Here is a 25,489-nt window from a genome sequence, read left to right on the forward strand (position 1 = left end):
TTTGCCGGATGCACACTGTCTGCAACCCCGGGGTTTGCTTAGTGCTTTCATTACGTATGTTTAGGAGCCAGGTGAAAGCATTTCTCTTCAGCTGAGCTGATTAACATTCTACAGCTTTTAAAACGCATTTGCGGGAGCGTGTGTTGGATTTATTATATAATTTGTACAGTATTCTTGTTTTGTATTTTGCTGCTGTGAACTGCTCTGTCAACTACAAATTTAATAAATGCCACTACTGCTAGCGGTGGCGATTCCTGAACCGAGGCTGGATGGCCACCTGTAATGGATGCTTTATTTGAGATGCCTGCGTCGCAGGGGGTTGGGATAGATGACCCTGGGTACCCCCCCCTTCCAACTCTGCAGTTCTACCGCCAAACCAGACCATTTCCTGGCCCCTTCCCTGCGGAACGAGCCTCGTGATTTTCTCCTGCCCATCCTGGGCTGCAGCGCGCTTTCCTCTCCGCCGGAGGAGGGCTCCTGGGAGGCGAGGCGGCGCTGGAGAGGAAGCCGAGCGGCAACATGGCCACGTCGAGGCTGCCGGTGCGCCGAGCCGCGCGCCTGCTGGCCTCTCTCCCGGGCGGCCGGGCGCCTGCCAGGTGAGCGCTTGGGCAGGGGCGGCGGGAGGCTGGAGAAGCGGGCCGAGCTGGACGCGTCCTGGGCGCGGCAGTTTTAGGCCTGAGAAGGACTGGCAGGGGGCGGAGAGCGTCTTGCACCGGCGGGGAAAGTAGGGCGCAAGTATCCCACATAAGTCAGTCGCCCAGATCCTCGCTGCACGCCTGGCAGTTTTGAGATCGCGAGTCTTCAGAAACAGAAACAGAAACAGCTCCCATTAAGGATCTTCTGCTGAAGTTCTTTCTCTCCCTCCCCCCTTTCCGTGCAACTCTCAGTACTTCCGGAGAAGAAGAAAGAACCCTTGTAAATTTAAAATTAGTTGGAAATAAATAGATCTGTGCCTGTTTATGCCACTATTAAAGACAGCTGCCTCTTTATAACATCACTTGGCTGTAGTGGGTAGCTGTCCCCTGAATGTACAGTGGTACCTCGGGTTACAGACGCTTCAAGTTCCGCTAACCCAGAAATAGTACCTCGGGTTAAGAACTTTGCTTCAGGATGAGAACAGAAATTGTGTGGCGGCAGCAGGAGGCCCCATTAGCTAAAGTGGTACCTCAGGTTAAGAACAGTTTCAGGTTAAGAACAGACCTCCAGAACGAATTAAGTTCTTAACCCGAGGTGCCACTGTATTGCAAGCAGTGCCAGATTTATGTATAGGCGAAGTAGGCTGGAGCCTAGGGCCTTTAAATCTCGGGGGGCCCCCCAGCCCACCTGCCCCCCAGTAGGCAGTCTCCCCTCTCCCAAAATTGCAAACCCAAGACTTCATGCGATGGCAGGGCAACCTGGGCAACCCTATGATACTCAGGGCCAGCCAGTGGGGCCCAGTTTGAACCTCTAGGGCCCAACTTGGAAAAAAAATTGTGGGGCCCTAGTTTATAGCCAAAATCTGCAGAATCTTAGAGATATAAATCTCTGTGCTTGGTCATTTTCACAAGATCAGCAAAGCCCTTAAAAAATCAAACCTGTTACTGAGTTCTTGTGCAAGTTTGTACAGTTCACTTCTGGAATTTTTAAAGAGAAGATTTTGATGAGCTTGAGAAGCAAGCAAAAGCCACCTTGCCAAATGTTAACTACAAAACAAGGAGATAAGGAGCAAGGGAACAGAAGACCATCTGATACCTTAGATGCACTTTCTTCAAGAGATAAGTTTAGGATAAAATCCTTTATTCCTATATTAGATGCACCTGAAGCCAATTTAAAAAGAAGTACTGGGTACAGTGATGTTGCACAATTGTTTTTCCATTCTTGCTATTCTGATAGCATCTAAGCAAGAAATTCAGCAAGGTGTTGAACTGTTGATGGAAGTATCCTCTGGAAGATATTGACCTGAAACCTATTGATGATATTTTGCACTTTCACCTGTACATGAGACAAAGCAGAGCACTCTTTGTCTTACAGCAGAGCACTCTTTGTCTCATACAGAGCTTTATCAAATTATATACAAGGAAAAAATTCAGATGGCCTTTCCTAATGTGGAAGTAGTTTTGTGGCTATTTCTTAGTTTTTAGTTAGGGTTAGGGTTAAAAACTGCTTGGGAGATAGTTTTTCAAGACCCAAAAGAATTAAAAATTAATTAAGGGCCACAATGTCTCAAGAGAGGTTGTCCACACTGAGCATTCTGTACATAGAATGTGACAAACTTAGACAAACAGATTTTGAGATGTCCTTTAGAGGAGAAATTGTGAATTGCAGAATTTTAAATACCCATCATCAACCTTGGCTTCATTCAGTTTTGTTTATAACACTCTTCCATTTTCTTCTCCTCGTGAGTGTGGGGGATGGGGAGGGGCCTCACAAGTGGGGTAGCCCAGGTCCTCTCTGCATCTAAATCCGGCCCTGATTGCAAGGAGGGGTTTTCCTGCCACAGGTTATAAATGCCATCGGCACAGTCTTTGCCAGAACTGAAGGGGCAAGAATGCTGAACGCTTCACCTGTTTAATTTCTGCCTGCTGCACATCTGTTGATAGCGTGCAAACCCGATCTCAAAAAAAGGAGGAAGTGTTAATTGCTGGAGGGGGTGCAAGTGGTGCAGATGAGGAGTAATTGCAGTTTGATTGTGATTGTCAATTGCCCCATAATTAGAAGAGGAATAAATTGCCATAGGAATTAAAAGGCAAGTGGCTTGTATCCTTATTTCCAATCCAGAACTCCTGTAAGACTGGAAAAACCAGCTGTGAACTCTGACCCAATTCCTGCCTGTGTTGTGCTGCTTAGATAGTTGCTGTGACATGACAAGGCTGGTGTTGGAAGATACCTTTGCTCTCTTTATCATTTAACTACAAGAGATGATTTATTAAAGGGACAGCCATTGTCTTGGTGGTTTAAAAATAGAAAACTACATCTTTCTTCCCTCTGGCTTTAAAATATTTAAAGTTCTATTTATAGCTCTCTCTCTCTTCTCTCTCTGATGCTGTTGACAAACCAGTCAGTGCATCTTTCATGCCAGGAGACTGTTAGCTGGTGTACAAAGTGCCAGCGTGGGACAGTTCATGTCCAGAGAGCGCTTGAGTCAAGCTAGCTGCTAGATGAATGGTTTGGAGAGGTCCTGGCAGAGGGGAAAGTGTGAGTGGAAGAGGTAGGGGAGGATCCACTAATATCCAAAAGTGCAGAAAAGATAATGCTTTATTTCTAGAATTTACCAACCATCCACCATTCAAAAAAAATTGTAGCGGTGCACAAAAACAAAGAAAAGAAGTGCAAACAAAATATGAGGTTGAAACATGAAAAATAGATTGAAACGCATTTGTAAAACCAATGAGAACAATAGCAAACAATGCAAGCCTGAAAAGGCCACAAGAGGGCCTCATTTGACCTGAGAGTTCAAGCAGGCTGAAGGTGACCTCAGGCCCTTGGCTGCTGAGGAGTTTTGCACTCGAGCAGTAAAAGCGTAAACTTCACCCAGTAGCAGATTGGCAGCCAGTGCTGATCCATTAGCAGTGGTGCCAAGGAAAAGTTGCTTCTATCTATGGTTAGGGAGCACACATGCTGTCAGCTCCCAGTTGGCCTGAGAGGACTCTTACCAGACTACATTTGGTGTTTTGAAATTGTAAATTGCATTGGGCAGAATGGCAGAAGAGTAATATATTTAAATCCAACCAATAAATGTGACAACCAGTCCAGAGGATGGCAGCAGTTGCCAGCTTTTTCCTCTTCGCTTCAGTGTTGCACTGAATACTTTAGTTATTATTTCATCCTTGTTTCATATAATTTAGGGATTGTGGCTGACATCTTTTGCAACACATCAGAATTATTAAATTGCTCTTTCCTGTTTTTGCAAGTGAGCGTGAATGTGAATAATATTAAGTTTCCCGTAAGATCAGGGAACTGAAATTGTTCTGTGGGGAATACCAAGCCTTTATCAGTTTAAACTGTGAATCAGAAGAGTCTGAATCATAGCTGAACCCCACAGGGCATTAAATGAGGAGTGGGAGAACTATGTAAACCACCTTGAGCTCCATGGAGAAAAGGGTAGGATATAAATGCAACAAATAAATAGGTTTTCAGTGGAAGCTATGTTCTTATAACTCCCAGTTTTGCCCACATTCTTCCAGAAGTAGTTTGATTGTGACTAGTGTTTTGCTTAAAAAAAAAATCAGTATAAATGTGATGTTTTTCCTACAAGTCCTCTTATTTAATTTTATTTTTAAAGATATATTCAAACAGAAAATCATGAATCGGCACGCCTTGAAACCTCCTCTGCTAAAACCTTAATGGACATAGGAACTCGGAGGATCTTCTCATCGGATCATGACATCTTCAGGGAAAGTGTAAGAAAGTTCTTCCAGGAAGCTGTGCTTCCACATCATGGAGAGTAAGTTAAACATTGTAAATCTTGTGGTCTTGCCTGTGGCGGTGTTTGTTAACCGGAGTTCGTTCCATTCTCCCCCACCCGCCACCTCCTGTTAGAAGCAATGTTAAATTACATGTCGGTTCTTCTAGGAGAAGAGATTATACTTTTGCCAATGGAAGTTTCAATCCTACAGTGTTTAGCAGCTTTGCAGGACTGGGGTATATTTGCTGGAACAGTGGCATGGGATAAAAGGATTGCAGAACAAAACCACACACACTGTAGTCCTGATCAGGTCTCTCTGTGGCTAAAAATCCTGCCCTCCCCTTGTTGTGCATTCATGCATTTAACATAAATATAGTTTGGCCCTTGGTTTAATAATGTAATGCAGCAGGTTAACAAAGGCTGCAACCCTATACCTACTTTCCTGATAGTTTGCCCCATTAAACTTAATGGGACTTACTTCTGAGTATTATTATTATTATTATTATTATTATTATTATTATTATACCGTGCCTTTTTCCCCTGTAGGCAGCCTACAGACAAAAACAAGAACTGCTTAAAATATAGAAAATCATTAAAAAACGATTAAGCATGGATAAAATTAAAACTATATATATATATATATATATATATATATATATATATATATATAATAACTATTGAAACTATACCAATAATTGCAATAACAGCAGCATGGCACCAGCTGCAGTCAGTTCTCCAAAGCCTGTTTTTTTGGCTTTTGGGAACTGACTTTTGAGAACAAGGAAGTCTTCACCTGCTGGCAGGACAACAAGGAGGGAGTCAGTCTAGCTTCTCTATGGAGGAACTTCCAAAGTCTGGGAGCAGCCACCGAGAAGGCCTTCTCCTGCTTCCCCACCAAGTGTGCCTGTGAGGGTGGCAGGACCAAGACAGGGGCTTCCTTTATTTATTTTAATTTGGTTGCAGTATCTCCATTGGGGGGAAGGGGAACAAATCCAACGAACACCCCCCCCCCCAGTGCTTAAATCTTGCATCTCTGAATCAGCAGGTGTGAGTGTGCACATGATTGAGCATGTGCACGTACAGACACATATAAGCAATCCTCAACTCTTGGTATTGTGTACAGGTTTGCTTCTAAACGTCTTTGTTTTCAGTCAATGCATTTTTATAGAGCAATTCCTCAGTTTTGTGTCCCCCGCCCCCGCCCAGCACACTGTAAAAAAGTATCCCACAGATTCCGCTCAAATCTTGTTTTATTTGCAGGTGGGAGAAAGCTGGACAGGTGAGCAGAGAGCTCTGGGAAAAAGCTGGACAGCAGGGCTTGCTGGGTGTCAATATATCAGAAGAACATGGTGGCATTGGAGGGGATCTTTTCTCTGCAGCAGTCGTTTGGGAAGAGCAGTAAGTAGCAAATGCACCGTGAAATAATTTTTTCAATGTCAAGTACCTTTTTGCTCTTGATTTCCTATGGTCATATATTTTGGGAACGCTGTTGTTGGCTTCCCCTCCCTTGTGCACCCTGATGGCAGCATTTTAGGGTATTGCTAATTCTTCTGAAATGTATAAAGCCCTGAACAACTTGGGATGTAGATACCTGAAGGAAAGCTTCTCTGTATATCAGCCTACCCACTTATTGAGATCTGCAGGTCATAGTCCTTCTGTGTGTTCATCAGAGCTCTATGTGTGGTGGTGACTTAGAATAAGGAATTCCATCCCTCCTGAGATACCATTGCCACTGTTGGGTCCATATTTTGACGACTAAAAAGTGATCTCATGTTGAGTTGTAGACTGCTTGATCTTATTGTGCAGGACATTGATTTGATGCTAAATGGTAGACTTCTGTGAATCTGGTTGTTGTTGTTTGATGGTAATTTTATGTATTTATGTCAGCTCTTGCTGAGAATCAGCATCTCGGCTGAAATGCTCCCCAGACTACTTGAATGTCCCCCCATCAGTATATCCTTTCCCATAGAAAATTTGCACATTGCAGAGAAGGCTAGGCTATAATCCTTGACCCTGACATGTTACTTTCCATTCCATCATCATCCCCAGACTGCAGTGGTACAGTTCAGAAACCCCTACGGCACTTGATTCCAGTTATCTGTATTTGTGTCAAAATGCCACGCCTTCAGTATGTTGAGAGGCTAGGGTGGAATCTAGACACATTAAAAAGCTGTGAAAATGTTATATAACATTTTCACAGCTTTTTATATATTACACAAATGTGGCACAAGATGGCAATGGCGAGCTATGGCAATATATATAATTTGCCATAGCTCACCATTGCCATCTTGTGCCACATTTGTGTAATGCACTTTACAACACACTTAAAATGTTTTATCTGCAGCTGTATATCTCAGTCCTAGATCATGGTCTCTCTCTTTCTCTTTTTCCTTTAAAAAAGGAAAGGCCAGTATGCGGAACTATTGTGTGATTTAAGGAATAATTTTGAACAAGTAAATCCAGTCCCTAGCTTCAGAACTTCCCCTCAGTAACAAAAACTTTAGATATCAAAAACAATGGAATTATAAAAATAATTTGATAATTAGGTTTCTCTATGTTTTGATATTGTATTTAAAAATCAGCCTGAAATCAATGTGAAGCTGCTTTTTTGAACATCTCTTGACTTCTTTTTTTCTTTTTCAGAATGTATGTTAACTGCACAGGCCCAGGATTCAGCCTTCACTCCGATATTGTCATGCCATATATAGCAAATTATGGTTCAAAAGAGCAGATTAAGAGGTTCATTCCAGAAATGGCAGCTGGCAAATGTATTGGTGCAATAGCTATGACAGAGCCTGGTGCTGGGAGGTGAGCCAAGAAATTACAAAAATTAATTGTTGTAAAAAGTAAGTCCCATTAAGTGTGTGTGCATGTGTGTGCTCTGTAAGATTTCAAATACTTTTGTCTTCCTGTATAAGGTAAAATTGGTGGACCAGTTTGTCAGAGCAAATTCCTCTAACTTTGCTGAACTAGGTCAGAGAGCTAGAGTAGTGGTCGAAAGATGGAGCTGTGAACCAGGAAGGAACCAGTTTTAATTTCTCCTCTGCCACAAATTCACTAAGAGTCCACTGGCAAATCACCATCTGTTGGCCTCTGCTCCTTGTATAAAAACAATGCTAAGTACCTTACAAGGTTGCTCTTAAGTATTTCTGAGTGTGTAGACAGGAGGAACTCTTAACACTATAAATGCAAAGCATTACTGATGTTACAAGAAATTATATGCACATGATTCCAAGTGCAGGAGGCAGAATAATTATCAACAGGAAGCTGTTATTCCAGGACTAGATGAAAAAAGAAGCAAAGCACTCACCGCTGAAGTAACATTGGATGCAAATGCTCCATATGAAAATTAAGTGTTAATGTATGCTTTAATTTTTCTTGTTACCCTGTTTAGATAATGCTTTTTAAAAAATTATTGTGGCTAATTAGGCTGCAGTCTGAACCCCTGGAGCCTGGCTGCTGGAGGAGGTTAGGATGTAGCAGATGTCCCTGTCTGCTTACCTCTTCCTGCCTCTGCTGTTGGTGGGCTCTTCCTTCTGCAGAGATCCCCATGCCTAATTGAATGCTATTACCAGTAGTGTTCCTGATATGGCTCTGAAACAGGGCATTATGAAGGTGGAGCAGGATCCTAAACTGGTCCATAACTTGGATAGGGGCCAATCTGTGCCGGCCAACTACTGGAGCAGGAAAAAGAGAGAGAAAGTGCTCCTTCCCACATTCTGCCCTGGCTGGCAAGACCTGGCGAGGCTTTTGATTCTGCTATTCTGTCCCACTGCTCTTTGCTGAGACCTTAGAATTGCTCATTCTGTGATATTATGGCAGCGAACAAAACTGTATTGTAACCTTTGAATAAATGTTTTAAATAATAAAAAAGAGTTGCTCCCTTACTGTGCAATCCTGTGCATGCTTACCTGTGGGTAAGCCGCATTGAATACAGTGGAGCCTCCTTACGGAGGGCAGATTTTGCCCTTATTGCAGCCCTGTTTGTACAGGGACGCAGGTGGCGCTGTGGGTTAAAGCCTCAGCGCCTAGGACTTGCCGATCGAAAGGTCGGCGGTTCGAATCCCTGCGGCGGGGTGCGCTCCCGCTGCTCGGTCCCAGCGCCTGCCAACCTAGCAGTTCGAAAGCACCTCCGGGTGCAAGTAGATAAATAGGGACCGCTTACCAGCGGGAAGGTAAACGGCGTTTCCGTGTGCGGCTCTGGCTCGCCAGAGCAGCGATGTCACGCTGGCCACGTGACCCGGAAGTGTCTCCGGACAGCGCTGGCTCCTGGCCTCTTAAGTGAGATGGGCGCACAACCCCAGAGTCTGTCAAGACTGGCCCGTACGGGCAGGGGTACCTTTACCTTTACCTTTACCTTGTAAGGGCAGTGCTATACTTTCCCCCCTTGTAGGAGTGAATGGCAATGGATCACCATTAGAATAGGATCTATTTTTTCATATCCCTTGTTAACACTGAATTTCCTCCCACATATGCCTAACTATTCTGGATTCTGCTTGGGTTCTTTTTTCTTTGTTTTTGTTTTTGTTTGTGTGACTATTTGGAGAACTTGCTTTTATATATAATAGATTCCCTGGTGTGTGATCTATCTATACTGGGGTTATTTAAAAATAAATACTGTGCCTTTTCCTCTGTACTATTAAGAATTGTTTTATTGTTAGTGATTTGCAGGGTGTGCGAACATACGCCAAAAAGGATGGAAGTGACTGGATTCTAAATGGCAGTAAGGTATGTGCAGGAAGGATAAATTATTCTGGATTCGGTGTAGACTTCATCTTACAGCCCTTTGAGATAATGGCTTCTAAACTGGCCACGGTGGTCTTGCCACTCTACCTTTTGCCAAAGAAGCAGTGCCAAGCTGCTTCCCGTTATGTTTTTTACGAGAATTCATGCTGCCAGGTAATGTGGCTACTTCTGCCGGCAGCCTCAAAACTCAATCAGCCTAGCAGGTGCTCTTCTGTACTTCTTTTATCTGGGGAAGATATAAAGACCATCTGAAGAATTTGGCCTTTTCGTGTTCCAACATAGTTGGCCTGCACAGGGTAACCAATGTGCAAATATTTCACAGTTCAAAAGAGTTGGCAGTAGAATGGCTTCCCTGGTATGAAACTGCCTGAGGGGACCAAGGAGGCAAATAAAAACTTGACTACATCAGTGCAAAAGAGAAAAAAGAATGAGTTTACTTTCTCGGTGAGTGTATTGTTCAGGGTTCAAGGAAAATGCCATGCTGGATGCCAACTGCATGCATCCAGGTTGCTGTTGCTTTGTTATTAGTTCCTTTAGTTCAAACTGCTTCTCTTCTTCTCTGATAAAAGTTTGGGGCAGGGAGGAGGAGGGGGAACACCACCTCTCAGTCTACCTCCCAGGTTGCTGTAAGGATAGAATAGATAGCCCCACGTGCAGGACCCTGAGCAAAATGGAGGAAGGCCAGGATACAAAACATTTTCGTCAATCAGTACAATGCCACACAAAGTTGCAGGGCTTTTTAGGATGTAACAGCATTTATTGCCGTGTTTGGGAAAAGAGACGAGAACATTGTTAATTTTTCCTATTGCTTTCACTTGTTCACGGCTCTTCTGACATGCTGAAATTAGTTACAGCAAAGTGTTCTGCAGGCTTCGGTGGCATGGTTGATTTTCAGCACAATCCCAAGCATCTTTACTTGGTCAGAATTACCGTTAAGTCTCATTGTCCTCCACAGGGCTTTACAGCAGCCTTCCCCAAATGGTGCTCTCTAGATATTTTGGACCACAGTCTCCATCATCCCCAAGCAATATGGCTTTGCAGTCTGGGGCTTGAAGTCCAAAACATCTGGAGGGCACTAAGTTTGAGAAGTCTGCCCTAGTTAAGTGTGCTTACTGGATTATAAGTTTACTTTATGCTAATGTTCGGTTTGCTGCTTGCTGCTTCTTTTTTTAAGAGCTTGAGCTGCATTAGAAGAATCGTGAGCCTCTTTTTTCCGTCTGCTTTACTCCTTGTGATGGGGATCACTTGGCAGTGGGATATATTTGGGTCTCTTCTGTATCCTGTCCTGTGAACAAGAATTCAAAGTGATCTTGATTAAACTAGACAATTAGCACGAAAGCTGCAAGATAAAATGAATAAGCAATGGTTTGCTCAGAGAGAAATCCACCAGTAAAAACGGGAATGGCTGACTCTATGGTAGCATTGTTGTGATGGGTTCCCCTCTCCTCCATGTGAATGTTCATTGCAAATCACCGCTGCATTGTAAATGGCTGCAGCTGCTTTGGAGTTCCTTAACAGAGACCCTGTCTCTAAGACAAAGGAAGTCATAACAATAGTATGTAGCTACCGTACTTTATCCCACTCTACTGTATTGCAGGTGTTCATTACTAATGGTTGGATGAGTGATGTAGTAATTGTTGTGGCTGTTACAAACCGTGAGGCCCGTTCCCCTGCTCATGGCATTAGCCTCTTTCTGGTAGAAGAAGGAATGAAAGGATTCATCAAAGGGCGTAAACTTGAGAAAATAGGACTTAAAGCACAGGTGAGTTGTGGGAGTCTGAGAAGCCACTCCGATGATTGCCTGTGATGAATGCAACTTGAGGAATGACATAAATATTCTAAAACTATTAACAAGTGTATTATTTAGCACTAAAATAGACAGTAAAATTGAAAGGTGGGTGTAGGACCACACATCACGCAAAGGAGCCCTTTACCCAGAAGCTACTTGTGCAGCGGCATCCCATGGCGGTGGCAGCCACCTTTGGCATCTCATGTGTCTGCCCCTTTGACACAAAGTGAGCTGTGGGGCAGGAACCTGATCTTAGCATCAAAAGTGGTGCATTGGTGAAGACAGCTTAACTTCCATTGCCCCAGTTCCCCAAGGTCAGTTTCCCAAACTCCTGCTCTGTGTATGTATATATGTCCTGCCCCAACCCTGTTCCAGTAATGGAAGTGAGCCCATCTGAGAAAAGTACAGTACCTGGGTTGATGGAGGGGTGGGATTTGTCTCCTGTCCCCCATGCATGATGTTAAGTATTAGGCACACCCTACGGCTCTCCAAGTGTTGGCGGTGGGACAGACATTTGAGACAAACATGGCTACTGCTGCTACATTGCATTTGGTCCTTAGAAAATGGATGTGGTGAGCTATAACTTTCATCAGCAGTTTGACTTCTGAGCCTGTGTGTATGAAGGGAACAAGAAGCAGACTTGCAAAATGGTGTTGGCAAATTTTCTGTGAGATTTTTTTTTTTTAAATTAGGACACGGCAGAGCTGTTTTTTGAAGATGTCCGCCTGCCTGCCGGGGCCTTGCTTGGACAAGAGAACAAAGGCTTCTATTATCTAATGGCAGAGCTTCCTCAGGTAGGGGAGACATAAAACCACACTGAGGCACACAAAGGCATGACTTGTTCATTGCAGCAAACTGCGAGCGACAGATTGCATGGTGTGACATTTGATCTCCGACACAGGATTTCAGCAGCCACCACCTGCTGATCTCAGCGTGGGTTTTTTGCTGCTTCATGTTGGAAATACTGCATTTGAAACTGACGTGAGATCTTCTTTCTACTGGGTTACAGACTTGTGTGTTAATTTAAGAGATCACAGCTTCATAAGAAATGGTTTGATAATGTAACTGATTTTTGCCATGCCAGTTTAATATTAAAATGAATGTGGATGGACAATTTGATTTCAAATTATGATACCATATTGAGTAGATCTGTCGCAGACGCATTTGATCACAGCATAATGGATAACTGTTGTTTAACATTAGTGACTCCATCTTCAGCTGTTCCATTCTGGAGCTGGCACAGCGAAAAATGAGAAAAAAACCCATCCCATCCACCTTCTAGTCTGGCTGGCGCAAGTAGCAAGACGAGATGAGGCACTCAGTGTTCTGCTCACTGTCTGGGGTAGGGTTGGGTCATATCTGCTTTTCAGTATTGTGATATATCATCTGCTGAACATCACGTCATCCTGATATCTCACAATGTCTGAAAAAAGGATGTAACTAGAGGCAAATGGGGTAATGTTTTGGCAACAGCTACTTCTTAGGAGTGTAAAACTGATACCTTTTTACTTATCTTTAACATATTGCCCCGATTCATAGAATCATAGAATCATAGAGTTGGAAGAGACCACAAGGGCCATCGAGTCCAACCCCCTGCCAAGCAGGAAACACCATCAGAGCACTCCTGACATATGGTTGTCAAGCCTCTGCTTAAAGACCTCCAAAGAAGGAGACTCCACCACACTCCTTGGCAGCAAATTCCACTGTCAAACAGCTCTTACTGTCAGGAAGTTCTTCCTAATGTTTAGGTGGAATCTTCTTTCTTGTAGTTTGGAGCCATTGCTCCATGTCCGCTTCTCTGGAGCAGCAGAAAACAACCTTTCTCCCTCCTCTATGTGACATCCTTTTATATATTTGAACATGGCTATCATATCACCCCTTAACCTCCTCTTCTCCAGGCTAAACATGCCCAGCTCCCTTAGCCGTTCCTCATAAGGCATCGTTTCCAGGCCTTTGACCATTTTGGTTGCCCTCCTCTGGACACGTTCCAGTTTGTCAGTGTCCTTCTTGAACTGTGGTGCCCAGAACTGGACACAGTACTCCAGGTGAGGTCTGACCAGAGCAGAATACAGTGGCACTATTACTTCCCTTGATCTAGATGCTATACTCCTATTGATGCAGCCCAGAATTGCATTGGCTTTTTTAGCTGCCGTGTCACACTGTTGGCTCATGTCAAGTTTGTGGTCAACCAAGACTCCTAGATCCTTTTCACATGTACTGCTCTCAAGCCAGGTGTCACCCATCTTGTATTTGTGCCTCTCATTTTTTTTTGCCCAAGTGCAATACTTTACATTTCTCCCTGTTAAAATTCATCTTGCTTGTTTTGGCCCAGTTCTCTAATCTGTCAAGGTCGTTTTGAAGTGTGATCCTGTCCTCTGGGGTGTTAGCCACCCCTCCCAGTTTGGTGTCATCTGCAAATTTGATCAGGATGCCCTTGAGTCCATCATCCAAGTCGTTGATAAAGATGTTGAATAAGACCGGGCCCAAGACAGAACCCTGTGGCACCCCACTAGTCACTCTTCTCCAGGATGAAGAGGAACCATTGATGAGCACCCTTTGGGTTCGGTCAGTCAGCCAGTTACAAATCCACTGAGTGGTAGCATAGTGAAGTCCGCATTTTACCAGCTTCTTTACAAGAATATCATGGGGCACCTTGTCAAATGCCTTGCTGAAATCAAGGTAGGCTACATCCACTGCGTTCCCTTCATCTACCAGGCTTGTAATTCTGTCAAAAAACGAGATCAGGTTAGTCTGACATGACTTATTTTTCAGAAATCCATGCTGACTATTGGTGATCACAGTATTCCTTTCTAGGTGCTTAATGATCTGCTCCAGAATCTTCCCTGGTATTGATGTCAGACTGACTGGGCGGTAATTATTTGGGTCCTCTCTTTCCCCCTTTTTGAAAATAGGGACAACATTTGCCCTCCTCCAGTCTGCCGGGACTTCGCCTGTTCTCCAGGAATTCTCAAAGATGACTGCCAGTGGTTCTGAGATCACATCTGCCCGTTCTTTTAATACTCTTGGATGCAGTTCATCTGGCCCTGGAGACTTGAATACATCTAGACTAGCCAAGTATTCTTGTACTATCTCCTTAGTTATTCTGGGCTGTGTTTCCTCTGCTAAATCATTTGCTCCAAATTCTTCAGGTCGGGCATTGTTTTCTTTATTGGAGAAGACTGAGGCAAAGAAGGCATTGAGGAGTTCAGCCCTTTCTGTGTCCCCTGTTTGCATTTCACCATCTTCTCCTCTGAGTGACCCCACTGTTTCTTTGTTCTTCCTTTTGCTACGAACATACCCATAAAAGCCTTTTTTGTTGCTTTTAACCTCTCTAGCAAGCCTGAGTTCATTCTGTGCTTTAGCTTTTCTGACTTTGTGTCTACACGTGCTGGCTATTTGTTTGAATTCCTCTTTGGTGGTTTCCCCCCTTTTCCATTTTTTGTACACATCCTTTTTAAATCTTAACTCAGTTAAAAGTTCTTTAGATAGCCACCCTGGCTTCTTTAGGCACCTTCCATGTTTCCGTCTCATTGGTATTGCCTGAAGTTGTGCTTTTACTATCTCCCTCTTAACAAACTCCCAGCCATCATGAACTCCCTTTCCTTTTAGTATTACTGTCCATGGGATCTCACCCAGCACTTCCCTAAGTTTTATGAAGTCGGCTTTCTTAAAGTCAAGAAATTGAGTCCTAGTATGCTTGGCTGCTCCTTTCCGCTGTATAGTAAACTTCAGAAAGAGCATGATCACTCGCGCCTAATGATCCTTCCACTTCTACCCCACTAACCAGGTCATCAACATTGGTTAGGACCAGATCTAAAATGGCTGTTCCTCTTGTTGCTTCTCCCACTTTCTGGACAACGAAGTTGTCTGCAAGGCCAGTGAGGAATCTGTTTGACCTTATGCTCTTGGCTGAGTTTGACATCCAGCAAATATCCGGGTAATTGAAGTCCCCCATTACTACTATCTCCCTTCCTTTTGCATGCTTGGCCATCTGTTCCAGGAAGGCATCATCTATGTCCTCCGTTTGGCTTGGGGATCTATAGTAAACTCCCACAATGAGGTCACTGTTATTCTTCTCTCCCTTAATTTTGACCCAAATGCTCTCACTTTGGCTTTGAGGTTCTAAATCTTGGATCTCTTCACAGGTATACACATCCCTGACATATAACGCCACTCCTCTTCCTTTCTTGTCTGGTCTGTTTCTCTGAAATAGATTGTATTCCTCCATTATTACATTCCAGTCGTGGGACCTATCCCACCAGGTTTCAGTGATGCCTATTATGTCATATTTAGTTTGCTGTACCAAGAGCTCATAAGGGACGCAGGTGGCGCTGTGGGTTAAAGCCTCAGCGCCTAGGACTTGCCGATCGAAAGGTCGGCGGTTCGAATCCCTGCGGCGGGGTGCTCTCCCGCTGCTCGGTCCCAGCGCCTGCCAACCTAGCAGTTCGAAAGCACCTCCGGGTGCAAGTAGATAAATAGGGACCGCTTACCAGCGGGAAGGTAAACGGCGTTTCCGTGTGTGGCTCTGGCTCGCCAGAGCAGCGATGTCACGCTGGCCACGTGACCCGGAAGTGTCTCCGGACAGCGCTGGCCCCTGGCCTCTTAAGTGAGATGGGCGCACAACCCCAGAGTCTGTCAAGACTGGCCCGTACGGGCAGGGGTACCTTTACCTTTACCTTACCAAGAGCTCAAGCTCATCTTGTTTATTTCCCATGCTTTGCGCATTAGTGTACAGACATTGAAGTCCATTAATCATTCCCCTGTGTCTCTTATTTAAGGATTTTTTCCTCCCACCACTAGGTCTGCGTGCTGTTTTCTCCATTTGGTCTATGACATTTGGATGATCATCTTCATCAATTGATAGACTCCTACCTTCAGGAGCACTGTCTCCCTCCCCCACATTAGGCAGTTTAAAGCCCTCCTGATGAGGTTTCTGAGATTTTTGGCAAAAACATTCCTCCCAACCGTTGTGAGGTGCAGCCCATCACTTGCCAGAAGTCCATCTTCAAGAAACTGCAGTCCGTGATCTAAGAATCCAAACCGTTCCTGTTTACACCATTTGCGAAGCCAGCTGTTCACTTCCACTATTTTCCCCTCTCTCCCTGGGCCACGTCGTTCAACTGGGAGGACAGATGAGATGACAATTTCCTGCCCAGAGCCTCATAGTCTCTTTTGATCTTCTGGAGGCTATTGCTTGCAGTGTCATTGGTTCCCACATGAACCAAGAGGAAGGGGTATTTGTCAGTGGGTTTTATGATTCCTTGCAGTCGTTCAGTTACATCTTGGATCTTAGCCCCGGGGAGACAGCACACTTCCCGAGACATCTTGTCAGGCCCACAGATCACTGCTTCTGTTCCCCTCAGTAGGGAATCCCCTATCACCACTACACGCCTCCTCTTGGGTTTGGTCGGGGTTCTTCCGTGAGCTGTCCGTTCCAAGGTTGCCTGCACATTCCCTGAGGACTGACTTTGCTGCTCGTCTTCATATACCTGATCGACTGTAATGAGGGAGAGATCCTCAAATGGAGTCTGCTCTTCGTCTTCCATGCTAGGGGAGAGGACCTCAAAGCGATTGTGTATTTCTAAGCAATCAGAGCGAACCCTGGGCCTCCTACTTCTTTGAGTCACGTTTCTCATAATTTGAAAATAGCTTCTGCATATGGCCCTACATGCATATATTCCATGTCCAGTTTTTCTCAGGATGCATTGTTGTTATGCACCATCCCAAACTCAAAGAGTGGTGCAAGATTCCAGGAGTTGCAGATGCGCTTTACATGGAGTCTGTTTCCCTTTGGACAATGAGGCATAGAAAAGACTAATGTCTTTACAATATATGATTTATTTACACACACACACACACACACACACACACACATATATACAATCTGAGGAATTTAGGGTGTGTGGCACCTCACAAACTCCTAACAATATATTGTGTGTTCAGAATGTACATACATGAGGTGCATGTACTTAGGTCCCCTGTGTGGACAGGTTCTCAGGCGCATGGATGCAAAGTGGTAATCTCAAACCCCACCCCCACCCCCCGCTGTGCTTATACGCTGCACACTTTGGCCATCAATACAGGGCGGATGTTGCTATTCTAAACACATGTCTAGCAATTTGGATCTGGGACTAAAAATTTTATATCCAACTTGAACCGTGTGGGGATTTTGAAGAATGTTGAAAATATTAGAAGCTTAATTCTCGTCCACGTCACTTTTAAAGACTGGGAAGACTAATTTAGCTTGTGATGAAAGGGCAGGGAATATCAAATACAGAACTGTGCATACGAATAGCTTTTCTGTGGTAATGAGCACATGTGAGAATGTTTTCTCCCTCCATCTCTTAAGGAAAGGTTGTTGATTGCTGATATGGCAATTGCCAGTTGTGAATTCATGTTTGAAGAGACAAGAAACTATGTTAAACAAAGAAAAGCTTTTGGAAAAACAGTTGCACATTTGCAGGTAAGCATTTAGGCATGTTTCTTTGACCTGTAAAGTCATAATAAATGTCTGAATCCCATAAAGCATATATTACTCTGACAAGCTCTAACACCACACTTCAGACTACCGGTTTGATTCACCTAATGTGCAATCGGCCTTTCCCCCATCTCCTTGGCCCCAGATTTGACTCTAGGGTAGCTGGGAGAACCTCCTGGATGGTACATGGGGTAAGGGGAGACGGTGACATCTGACAAACTGCAAGGCTTGCGCTGGTGGAATGTTCACCACCCTATGAATTCCACCCTATGGCTGTATATGCACATCACACTAAAAACATAGTTTAGCAGCATGTGCATGAGTCAGTTCACCATTTTTTCCTCAATAACTTAATTTTTACAAGTGTAAATTTTAGAGAAATCCATAGAATTCGTCCTGGATACAGTACAGCATGACAAACCTGAGATACCCTGAGAAAACAGTATCCTTCCAGGTGAAATGAATACTTTCCTTGCTAGCAATTTCAAACAAAATCTGGGTTCAACCTCATATAATTTATTGCCTTTTCTCCCCTACCTCACCCTGCCTTCTGTCTTTATACTGGTTCTGTTCTCTCTGCCAAGCGGTGCTTCTCAAACTTGGGTCTCCAGCTGTTGTTGGACTACAACTGCCATCATCCCTGACCACTGGTCCTGCTAGTAAAGGGATGATGGGAGTTGTAGTCCAAAAACAGTTGGAGACCCAAGTTTGGGAAATACTGATAGGTATCCACTTCTCACCAGACGCTTTGCCTGTATTGTCTCATTTCCGTTTTCCCAGGCACCTTCCACGTAGCACATCTATATCTGTGCTTCCTCGGAGCACCTCCACAGGTCTTCCTGATGCTACAGTGGCTTACCTTCGCAAATGTTTCCCAGAGTACACAGTGTAATGTACATTTTAAGAATAGTTTGGAACTTTGTGGGTGGTGCATTCTGTGCCGTGGGAGAGCAGAATTGAACCTGCCAGCCTATGGATCATTAACCCACATAAAATATAGGAGAGGTACATTATGGGGTGCCTGACCCGATCTTCCGTTTCAAATAGCCCTCTTAATTTTCAGTGCTGCTCAGTTCTAATGGATCTTACTCCCAGGTAAATAAACTGTGCATTTTCTTTCTTGAATTGGAAGACTGTGCAGCACAAGCTAGCAGAACTGAAAACGCAAACATGTGTAGGTCGTACGTTTCTGGATAGCTGTCTCCAGCTCCACTCCGTGAAACGGCTGGATTCTGCCACCGCTTCAATGGCCAAGTACTGGTATGTGTGTTAAACAAATTATCTAACTTTCCATATAGCATCTCTGTCTTTTGAACAGTTACATTGAACATAACTGCATATGGTTGACAGGCTGTGAAAGGCCTTTCTTACAGGGGTGCGAAGAATTTCCTGTGGGGTGACAAATGTCTCCATGATCCTTCCTTCAGTTTAATTTTGCTACTTCTGTGCACAAATACTTGTGCATATGAGAAGTGGGATGCACACCCCAGGGCTCATTTTGAACAGCAGGATTGATTTTTTAAAATGGAAGTAAAAGTTCCTGAAATGGTTAGGAAAGTGCAACTACTTCTTAAGTAGAACAGGAGTTGTGTTCAACATAGCATGAAGAAGATCACACAATCAGCACAGGGATTTCCCCTTGCACCACAGAACGTTCTCATCTGCACCGTGTAATATTGTTCTGAGTTCCCCTCCAGCCCTCTGGAACAGATTTGGAAGTCCCACCGGGGAGGAGAGGTGGGGGAAGCCCATTGTGCTAATGCTAATCCTTGCACTTGTGCAACTATTTAGGTCTGGATGCTCCACATGAGGCCATTCAACACTTAAGTGCAAGAAAGTTAACAGTAACAACAAATACATCCTGATAGGCTGCCACCACAAACAAAATGTGAAAACCCCCCTCTAAGCCACAGGATTCTGTCTTGGGCCCGGTCTTATTCAACATCTTTATCAACGACTTGGATGATGGACTCAAGGGCATCCTGATCAAATTTGCAGATGACACCAAACTGGTGGCTAACACCCCAGAGGACAGGATCACACTTCAAAACGACCTTGACAGATTAGAGAACTGGGCCAAAACAAACAAGATGAATTTTAACAGGGAGAAATGTACAGTACTGCACTTGGGCAAAAAAAATGAGAGGCACAAATACAAGATGGGTGACACCTGGTTTGAGAGCAGTACATGTGAAAAGGATCTAGGAGTCTTGGTTGACCACAAACTTGACATGAGCCAACAGTGTGACACGGCAGCTAAAAAAGCCAATGCAATTCTGGGCTGCATCAATAGGAGTATAGCATCTAGATCAAGGGAAGTAATAGTGCCACTGTATTCTGCTCTGGTCAGACCTCACCTGGAGTACTGTGTCCAGTTCTGGGCACCACAGTTCAAGAAGGACACTGACAAACTGGAACGTGTCCAGAGGAGGGCAACCAAAATGGTCAAAGGCCTGGAAACGATGCCTTATGAGGAACGGCTAAGGGAGCTGGGCATGTTTAGTCTGGAGAAGAGGAGGTTAAGGGGTGATATGATAGCCATGTTCAAATATATAAAAGGATGTCACATAGAGGAGGGAGAAAGGTTGTTTTCTGCTGCTCCAGAGAAGCGGACACGGAGCAATGGTTCCAAACTACAAGAAAGAAGATTCCACCTAAACATTAGGAAGAACTTCCTGACAGTAAGAGCTGTTTGACAGTGGAATTTGCTGCCAAGGAGTGTGGTGGAGTCTCCTTCTTTGGAGGTCTTTAAGCAGAGGCTTGACAACCATATGTCAGGATTGCTCTGATGGTGTTTCCTGCTTGGCAGGGGGTTGGACTCGATGGCCCTTGTGGTCTCTTCCAACTCTATGATTCTATGATTCTAAGTTAGCCTTTGCCAGCCTGGGGTTGGACTAGATGACCCTCTGGGCCCCTTCTATCAGACATTTTGGACTTCTGCCAGCAAAGGCTCCTCTAGGAGGGTGTCTGAGCCCAGCTGACAAGGACTTCTCTGCTTAAGCCAAGCTCTAGAAATATAAACAGTAAGGAGCTTGATATTTACTTTGCTACAGCTAAGGGGACACAGAACAAAACCCTGTGAAATTTCACTGGAACACTTGGGGGTAGCTTAACAGCCTCCAGCACACAGGGGAAATTGTTAATGAGAAATACATTTTAAAGCAGTGAATTTAAATGCCCAAGTCTTTAAAGAATGTTTGATGAGAGGAAATGGAAGGTGACTATCACACACAGGCTTGCAAATAAAATCAGTAAAGTCAATCTAACTTTGCTGATTATACCTTCTTGCCTGACCAATACAGTGTTCCTTGCGAGAAAGAAGTTCTGAAAGAGAATGAGAACGTCTTTAGGTTCCTGATTTAGATCAAGCCTGTCATGTTTTTTGGAAATTGGAGACCAACAAAAGCTGCGGTCTTAATGGAGGTGCATTGTTTCGTTAGACCGATGGCAGGAGAGTCTCTGCCTTTGATGTAAGGGGTCTAGGCCGCAGACCAGAAATTCATTTCGTGGTTGGTTCCACTTCCTTGATAATTCTAAACTTCCACTGCAAATCAGTTAGCTATTGTGAAAAAGGAGTTAATGCGAAAATGTGCACTGGGAAATTAAAAATGCAATATATATGCCTATTCAGTATTCACCATAGTGGGTGTCAAATACCAGGCATCAGGAGGTACTGTTGGGAATATTTCAGGATGTAGGGGGGCTCGTCACAATAGCAGCAGGCAGGGAATTAAAATGGAAAGAAAACAGAAGAATGCGACAGAGGGTTGTTTCTTGATTGCTCGTGACTAAGAATACTAGTCACGGTCACACCCCATGCAGCACTTGTAGTAGCACAGATGCTGCCTCTAGATGAGAAAAATGGCTTGTCCTCAAAATAATATGATGCCATGAGTGAGGTGAGGTCTATATACCAAATGAACACTGCGTTTATTGGCTATGAACTAGTCTGGAAAGGCAATTAGAAAGTAGGAAAGAATCTGGCTGCATGACTACAATGCAGTACAAATGGGTGAGGACCCTTTAATAAAAGACTCTGGGACCCATTACTGGAAATTACTGGGTTCCTTAGATTTGGAAACTGGGTATGCTGGGTTGGTTTTAAAGCAGCTTTGGCTACTTGCAGTCCTTGAACTGAATAAAGTTTGTCAGCTGATTTATTCAGGAAGATCTTGTATTTCCTTTCCCCCCTTTTCTCTCCCTCCTCCTCTTTTGAGGTAGACAAGTCATCTTGACCTCAGCTTCTAAACTGCTCTTGGCAAAATACAGCTTGAAGAGACCCTGATATTAGAAGTCTGGCTTCCATAACAATGCTTAATTGCTGAGCTGAAAGGCTTTTGGAAACCATAACACAATCTTATTACAAAACAGCTGAAGGTTTATCAAATAAGTAGTTCCATATAGCATGCTGCATAAACATAGACTCGGTATTTTTCACCAAGCATTTCCCCAAATCTCTCTGACTCTTCAGGGTGGAAATGTTGCCCACTTGTTATAACACATCCTGACCTGGGCTGCCTCTTTAGAGTTCCATTTTTCATTAGCCAGAAAAAGCCGCTGGGTTATTATTGCTGTTACATATTAACTTATGTTTTACCAGACAGAGTTAGACAGTAAAAACAGCTAAGGTAATACTTTGTACTGATGCCAGATTGAATTAACTACATGGTTGAAAGAAATCAGATGCTAGATTAGGACAGAAAACGAGGCTATACTGATTTTTCTCTTGTGGAAACTATAGAAAGAGAAACACACACCAATAACAGAGTCCAGATGGGGTATTTCCAGTTATGGAAAAGAAATTTGGGTATAAATGCCTGATAGGAAAGTAATTTTACTTAGCCTCTAAGAAAAGGAAATCACCATTGTCTGTGCAGAAAGATTAACTATAGTCATAACCACATGGTGAATACTGCAGCCCATGGCACCCATATCTTATCCCAATAAAACTCCTTATAGTTTCCTTAAATAAAGCGGTTTCTTGGTATCATTACTGAGTATGACTCTGGCTGTATTCAGATAGAGCTGTTCTCTTTTTACTGCTGCATGGGAAAAGATCCTAGAGTGTGTGTGCACATTCTAAACTGGAATGGAAAACTCAGCGCTGGGAGAAAAGTACCAATCAAACTGTGTTGCCTAGGTAGTGCTTTTATCACTAAGGAAAGCAATACATAAAACCAAGCTGTTGCTGAATTGTAGGGGGCTGGATTCAACTAAGGGTTTCCCACTGCTGGAAGCCAATTCAAGGTCTTGTGCTAGTGCAATATGGCTTTCCCCTGTTCTCTCCCTTTGTACCCCCCTCTCCATCCAAATTGGCTCGGGGGGGGGGTCTGGAGAACCCCCGAAACAGGATTGGGGGCAGGGAGATATTGTTCCCTGGCAGAGTGATCTCCTTAGTGCTGCATTGAATTCCCCTCTAAATGTTGCATCAACCTGCATTTGAAACCTTTTCTACAGCCAATACATTATTTTGAGCATCATGCAAGCTATTTCAAAATGGTGATTATTAAAAGATCATGGTGGTGCAACTTATTTAAGAGCTCAACTGCTTTGGAAACAGACTTTTCTCTCTGTTTAAGGGCTTCTGATCTCCAAAACAATGTGGCTACTCAGTGCGTGCAACTCCATGGAGGATGGGGATATATGTGGGAATATCCAATTGCAAAGTAAGTACGATTACTTTTTATCCTCACAGGCATGCCTGTTGTTTGGGAAAAGCTGATCATCCATAAAGAGAGATGTTTCAGTGGTCTTTTACTTACCCAGTTAAGTCTACAAAGCTGTGAAACGATGTTTGTATTCTTTAAGTACAAAATGTTGACACGGGAGTTTTAATTGAGCCCCCGTGTTCTCTCTGTGTCTAGTCACTGGTTGAAACCTGAAAATCACCTTTAAACAGGATTAAGGCAGTTTCTTCCAAAATGTAAAACTTCATTATCTATTGGTTGTGAAGAAGAGGAGTTGCAGAACATTATAATCAATAGGTCTAGAGAAACTGAGACTGGTGCTTGAGCTGAATTACTAACCAGTTTCTCTTCAGATGAGAAACTGTTATGACAGTGGCACCATGCAGATGTTTCAGCAGCATTATTAATATGATTTAAGGATGACAGTGGGCCAGTTTGGACCTCACAAGCTGCAGCAACGAACGATACTTAAGATCCCAGTTAAGTAATGTGTGGCTCATCACCCAACCTTTGGGGTGCTTTGAGATCTATTATTTGTCTTTATGGTCAAAATTATGTCCTGTTGTCTTTTCAAACATTTAAGGTCCCATCATTTGATTTCTAAGAATTACTGTGTATAAGACTAAGTCTTTTTCCTAAAAAATAATGTCAAAAATTAGGGGGACGTCTTATAGACAGAAAAATACGAGATAGATAGATAGATAGATAGATAGATAGATAGATAGATAGATAGATATTGCTTGCAAGGAACTTTATTGGAAACCTCTAAACACACATGGTCTTTTATGCACAGACCAGAACTTCTTTTGAAATGACTGAAGCATCTGGAAAATAAATTAAAAATGGTTATTATTAACAAGAATATAAATGTTAGACAGTGTGCTAGTGTAATCATCAACATGACAATTAGCTTTGTTTCTTACTTTCTCCTTGTTGTTGTTACTTTTTAAATATTTATCTTTAGAAATAAATAAACAGCATAAAAACAATTTTCTCCCCAAAGCTTAGGATAGTGTGGGAGAATGTAATAGACTCTTATGAAACAATTGCTCTGTAAAAACTACCGTAATTTAAGCAATGCACACTTGAAGATCCCAGGATCCAAGGTTGTGTTCCTGATGACACACGTTTCTATTTAGAAGTACTAATATGTTTTGCAATCTTCTCATTGACATTTTTCTCTAGATCTTTTGTAGATTCTCGTGTTCAGCCAATATATGGTGGTACTAATGAAATAATGAAAGAGCTCATTGCTAGAGATATCGTGATCGACAAATAGGCGTCTGTTTATACTAACGGATAGTCCCAGATTCCATTTCCACTGATAAGGAATTACATTGTGCCAAAAATAAAAATAAGGAGACAGTATGGGTCTAATTGAAGATGAAACAGCAGCAAAAGCCTGTTTAGACATTAACAATAAAAATGTATGTTTTTGTTGATCTCCAATGTTAAACTTAGAATAACTGTTTATGATTTATTTCTCTTATGATTTAACTCCCCAAATGCAAAAAACTCTTACAAGTATTTGGACTACAAGCACAAAATTCATGATGTCATCTAATGCTGAATTACTTAAAACCTAATGCAATTCTTTTCTGTTCTAAATAGAACATATGTTGGAGGATGATGTGAAAAAATTCTACTGTAGAAACTGTAAAGCTCTTTGGAAATAAATGTAGGCCCATTTCTGACAAAAAAGAAATAAATATATCTCTTCTAATGATCTGAATGGGTATGCTTCTCTATAAGCAAAGAAGACAACAGGTGGGCAGTTAATCTTCTAATGTTACAGATGATTGCACAAAAAGAGTGACATTTGCATGCAGCCTAAAGTGCCTTCCAACATGTAACTGTATTTTGTATATGACAATAAAAGAAAAAACTTAAATAATAGTAATATCATAGTCCAATAATATCTTTGATATCTTTTGAGTCAACAGCTTGAAAGTGTCATGATACCTGAGGTGCTCCAAACTGCACTGCAAGATGTGACACACTGGATGTGCAACATGACACCTATTAAATGTGGCAATAGTGCTTAAATTAACTTCAGAGACCTGGTACCTAGCCATCAATTAAATCAGGGGTTGCCAGCCTTTTGAGGCCCCTGTGCACATTTGCAAACTGGAGAAATGGTCATGGGCGCTACCCAAAACTTGCAATCAAGCACATAACCCTCCTATTTGATTGGTTAAAACAGAATACTTCTTTGGAGTCTAATTTCAGTGGAGGAAAGGGACTCAGTGGGTGCCATGGAACGATTGGAAGGCTTGCCGATTGGAAGGTTGGCAGTTTGAATCTCCACGACGGGGTGAGCTTCTGTTGTTCGGCCCCAGCTCCTGCCAACCTAGCAGTTTGAAAGCACGTCCAAGTGCAAGTAGATAAATAGGTACCGCTGCGGC

General features: G+C 43.2%; 1 protein-coding gene across 2 annotated transcripts; it reads left to right on the forward strand.

Moving 5' to 3' along the window:
• Positions 1-444: 444 nt before the first annotated feature.
• On the forward strand, positions 445-24,984 carry ACADL (acyl-CoA dehydrogenase long chain). Of its 2 annotated transcripts, none has more exons than XM_079980816.1 (11): positions 445-596; positions 4,262-4,423; positions 5,645-5,782; positions 7,028-7,192; positions 9,046-9,112; positions 10,728-10,892; positions 11,612-11,713; positions 17,269-17,382; positions 18,530-18,657; positions 22,977-23,063; positions 24,270-24,984. In XM_079980816.1, the coding sequence occupies exons 1-11, from the start codon at positions 520-522 to the stop codon at positions 24,361-24,363; spliced, it is 1,299 nt and encodes a 432-aa protein (XP_079836942.1). In that variant the 5' UTR covers positions 445-519; the 3' UTR covers positions 24,364-24,984. The 2 variants fall into 2 exon arrangements, with proteins under 2 accessions (XP_079836942.1, XP_079836943.1); XM_079980817.1 differs by lacking the exon at positions 445-596 and adding an exon at positions 3,039-3,187.
• The last annotated feature ends 505 nt before the right edge of the window (positions 24,985-25,489 follow it).

This window comes from Podarcis cretensis (assembly GCF_951804945.1).
Source record: "Podarcis cretensis genome assembly, chromosome: 1".
NCBI classification, from domain to species: Eukaryota; Metazoa; Chordata; class Lepidosauria; order Squamata; family Lacertidae; genus Podarcis; species Podarcis cretensis.

Bases quoted from the DNA above. Each gene is read 5' to 3' on its own strand.
- ACADL (XM_079980816.1), top strand. From the start codon at position 520: ATGGCCACGTCGAGGCTGCCGGTGCGCCGAGCCGCGCGCCTGCTGGCC. The intron at 4,424-5,644 runs GTAAGTTAAACA...TTTTATTTGCAG, and splicing joins GTGCTTCCACATCATGGAGA to GTGGGAGAAAGCTGGACAGG. The intron at 11,714-17,268 runs GTAGGGGAGACA...CCATCTCTTAAG, and splicing joins TAATGGCAGAGCTTCCTCAG to GAAAGGTTGTTGATTGCTGA.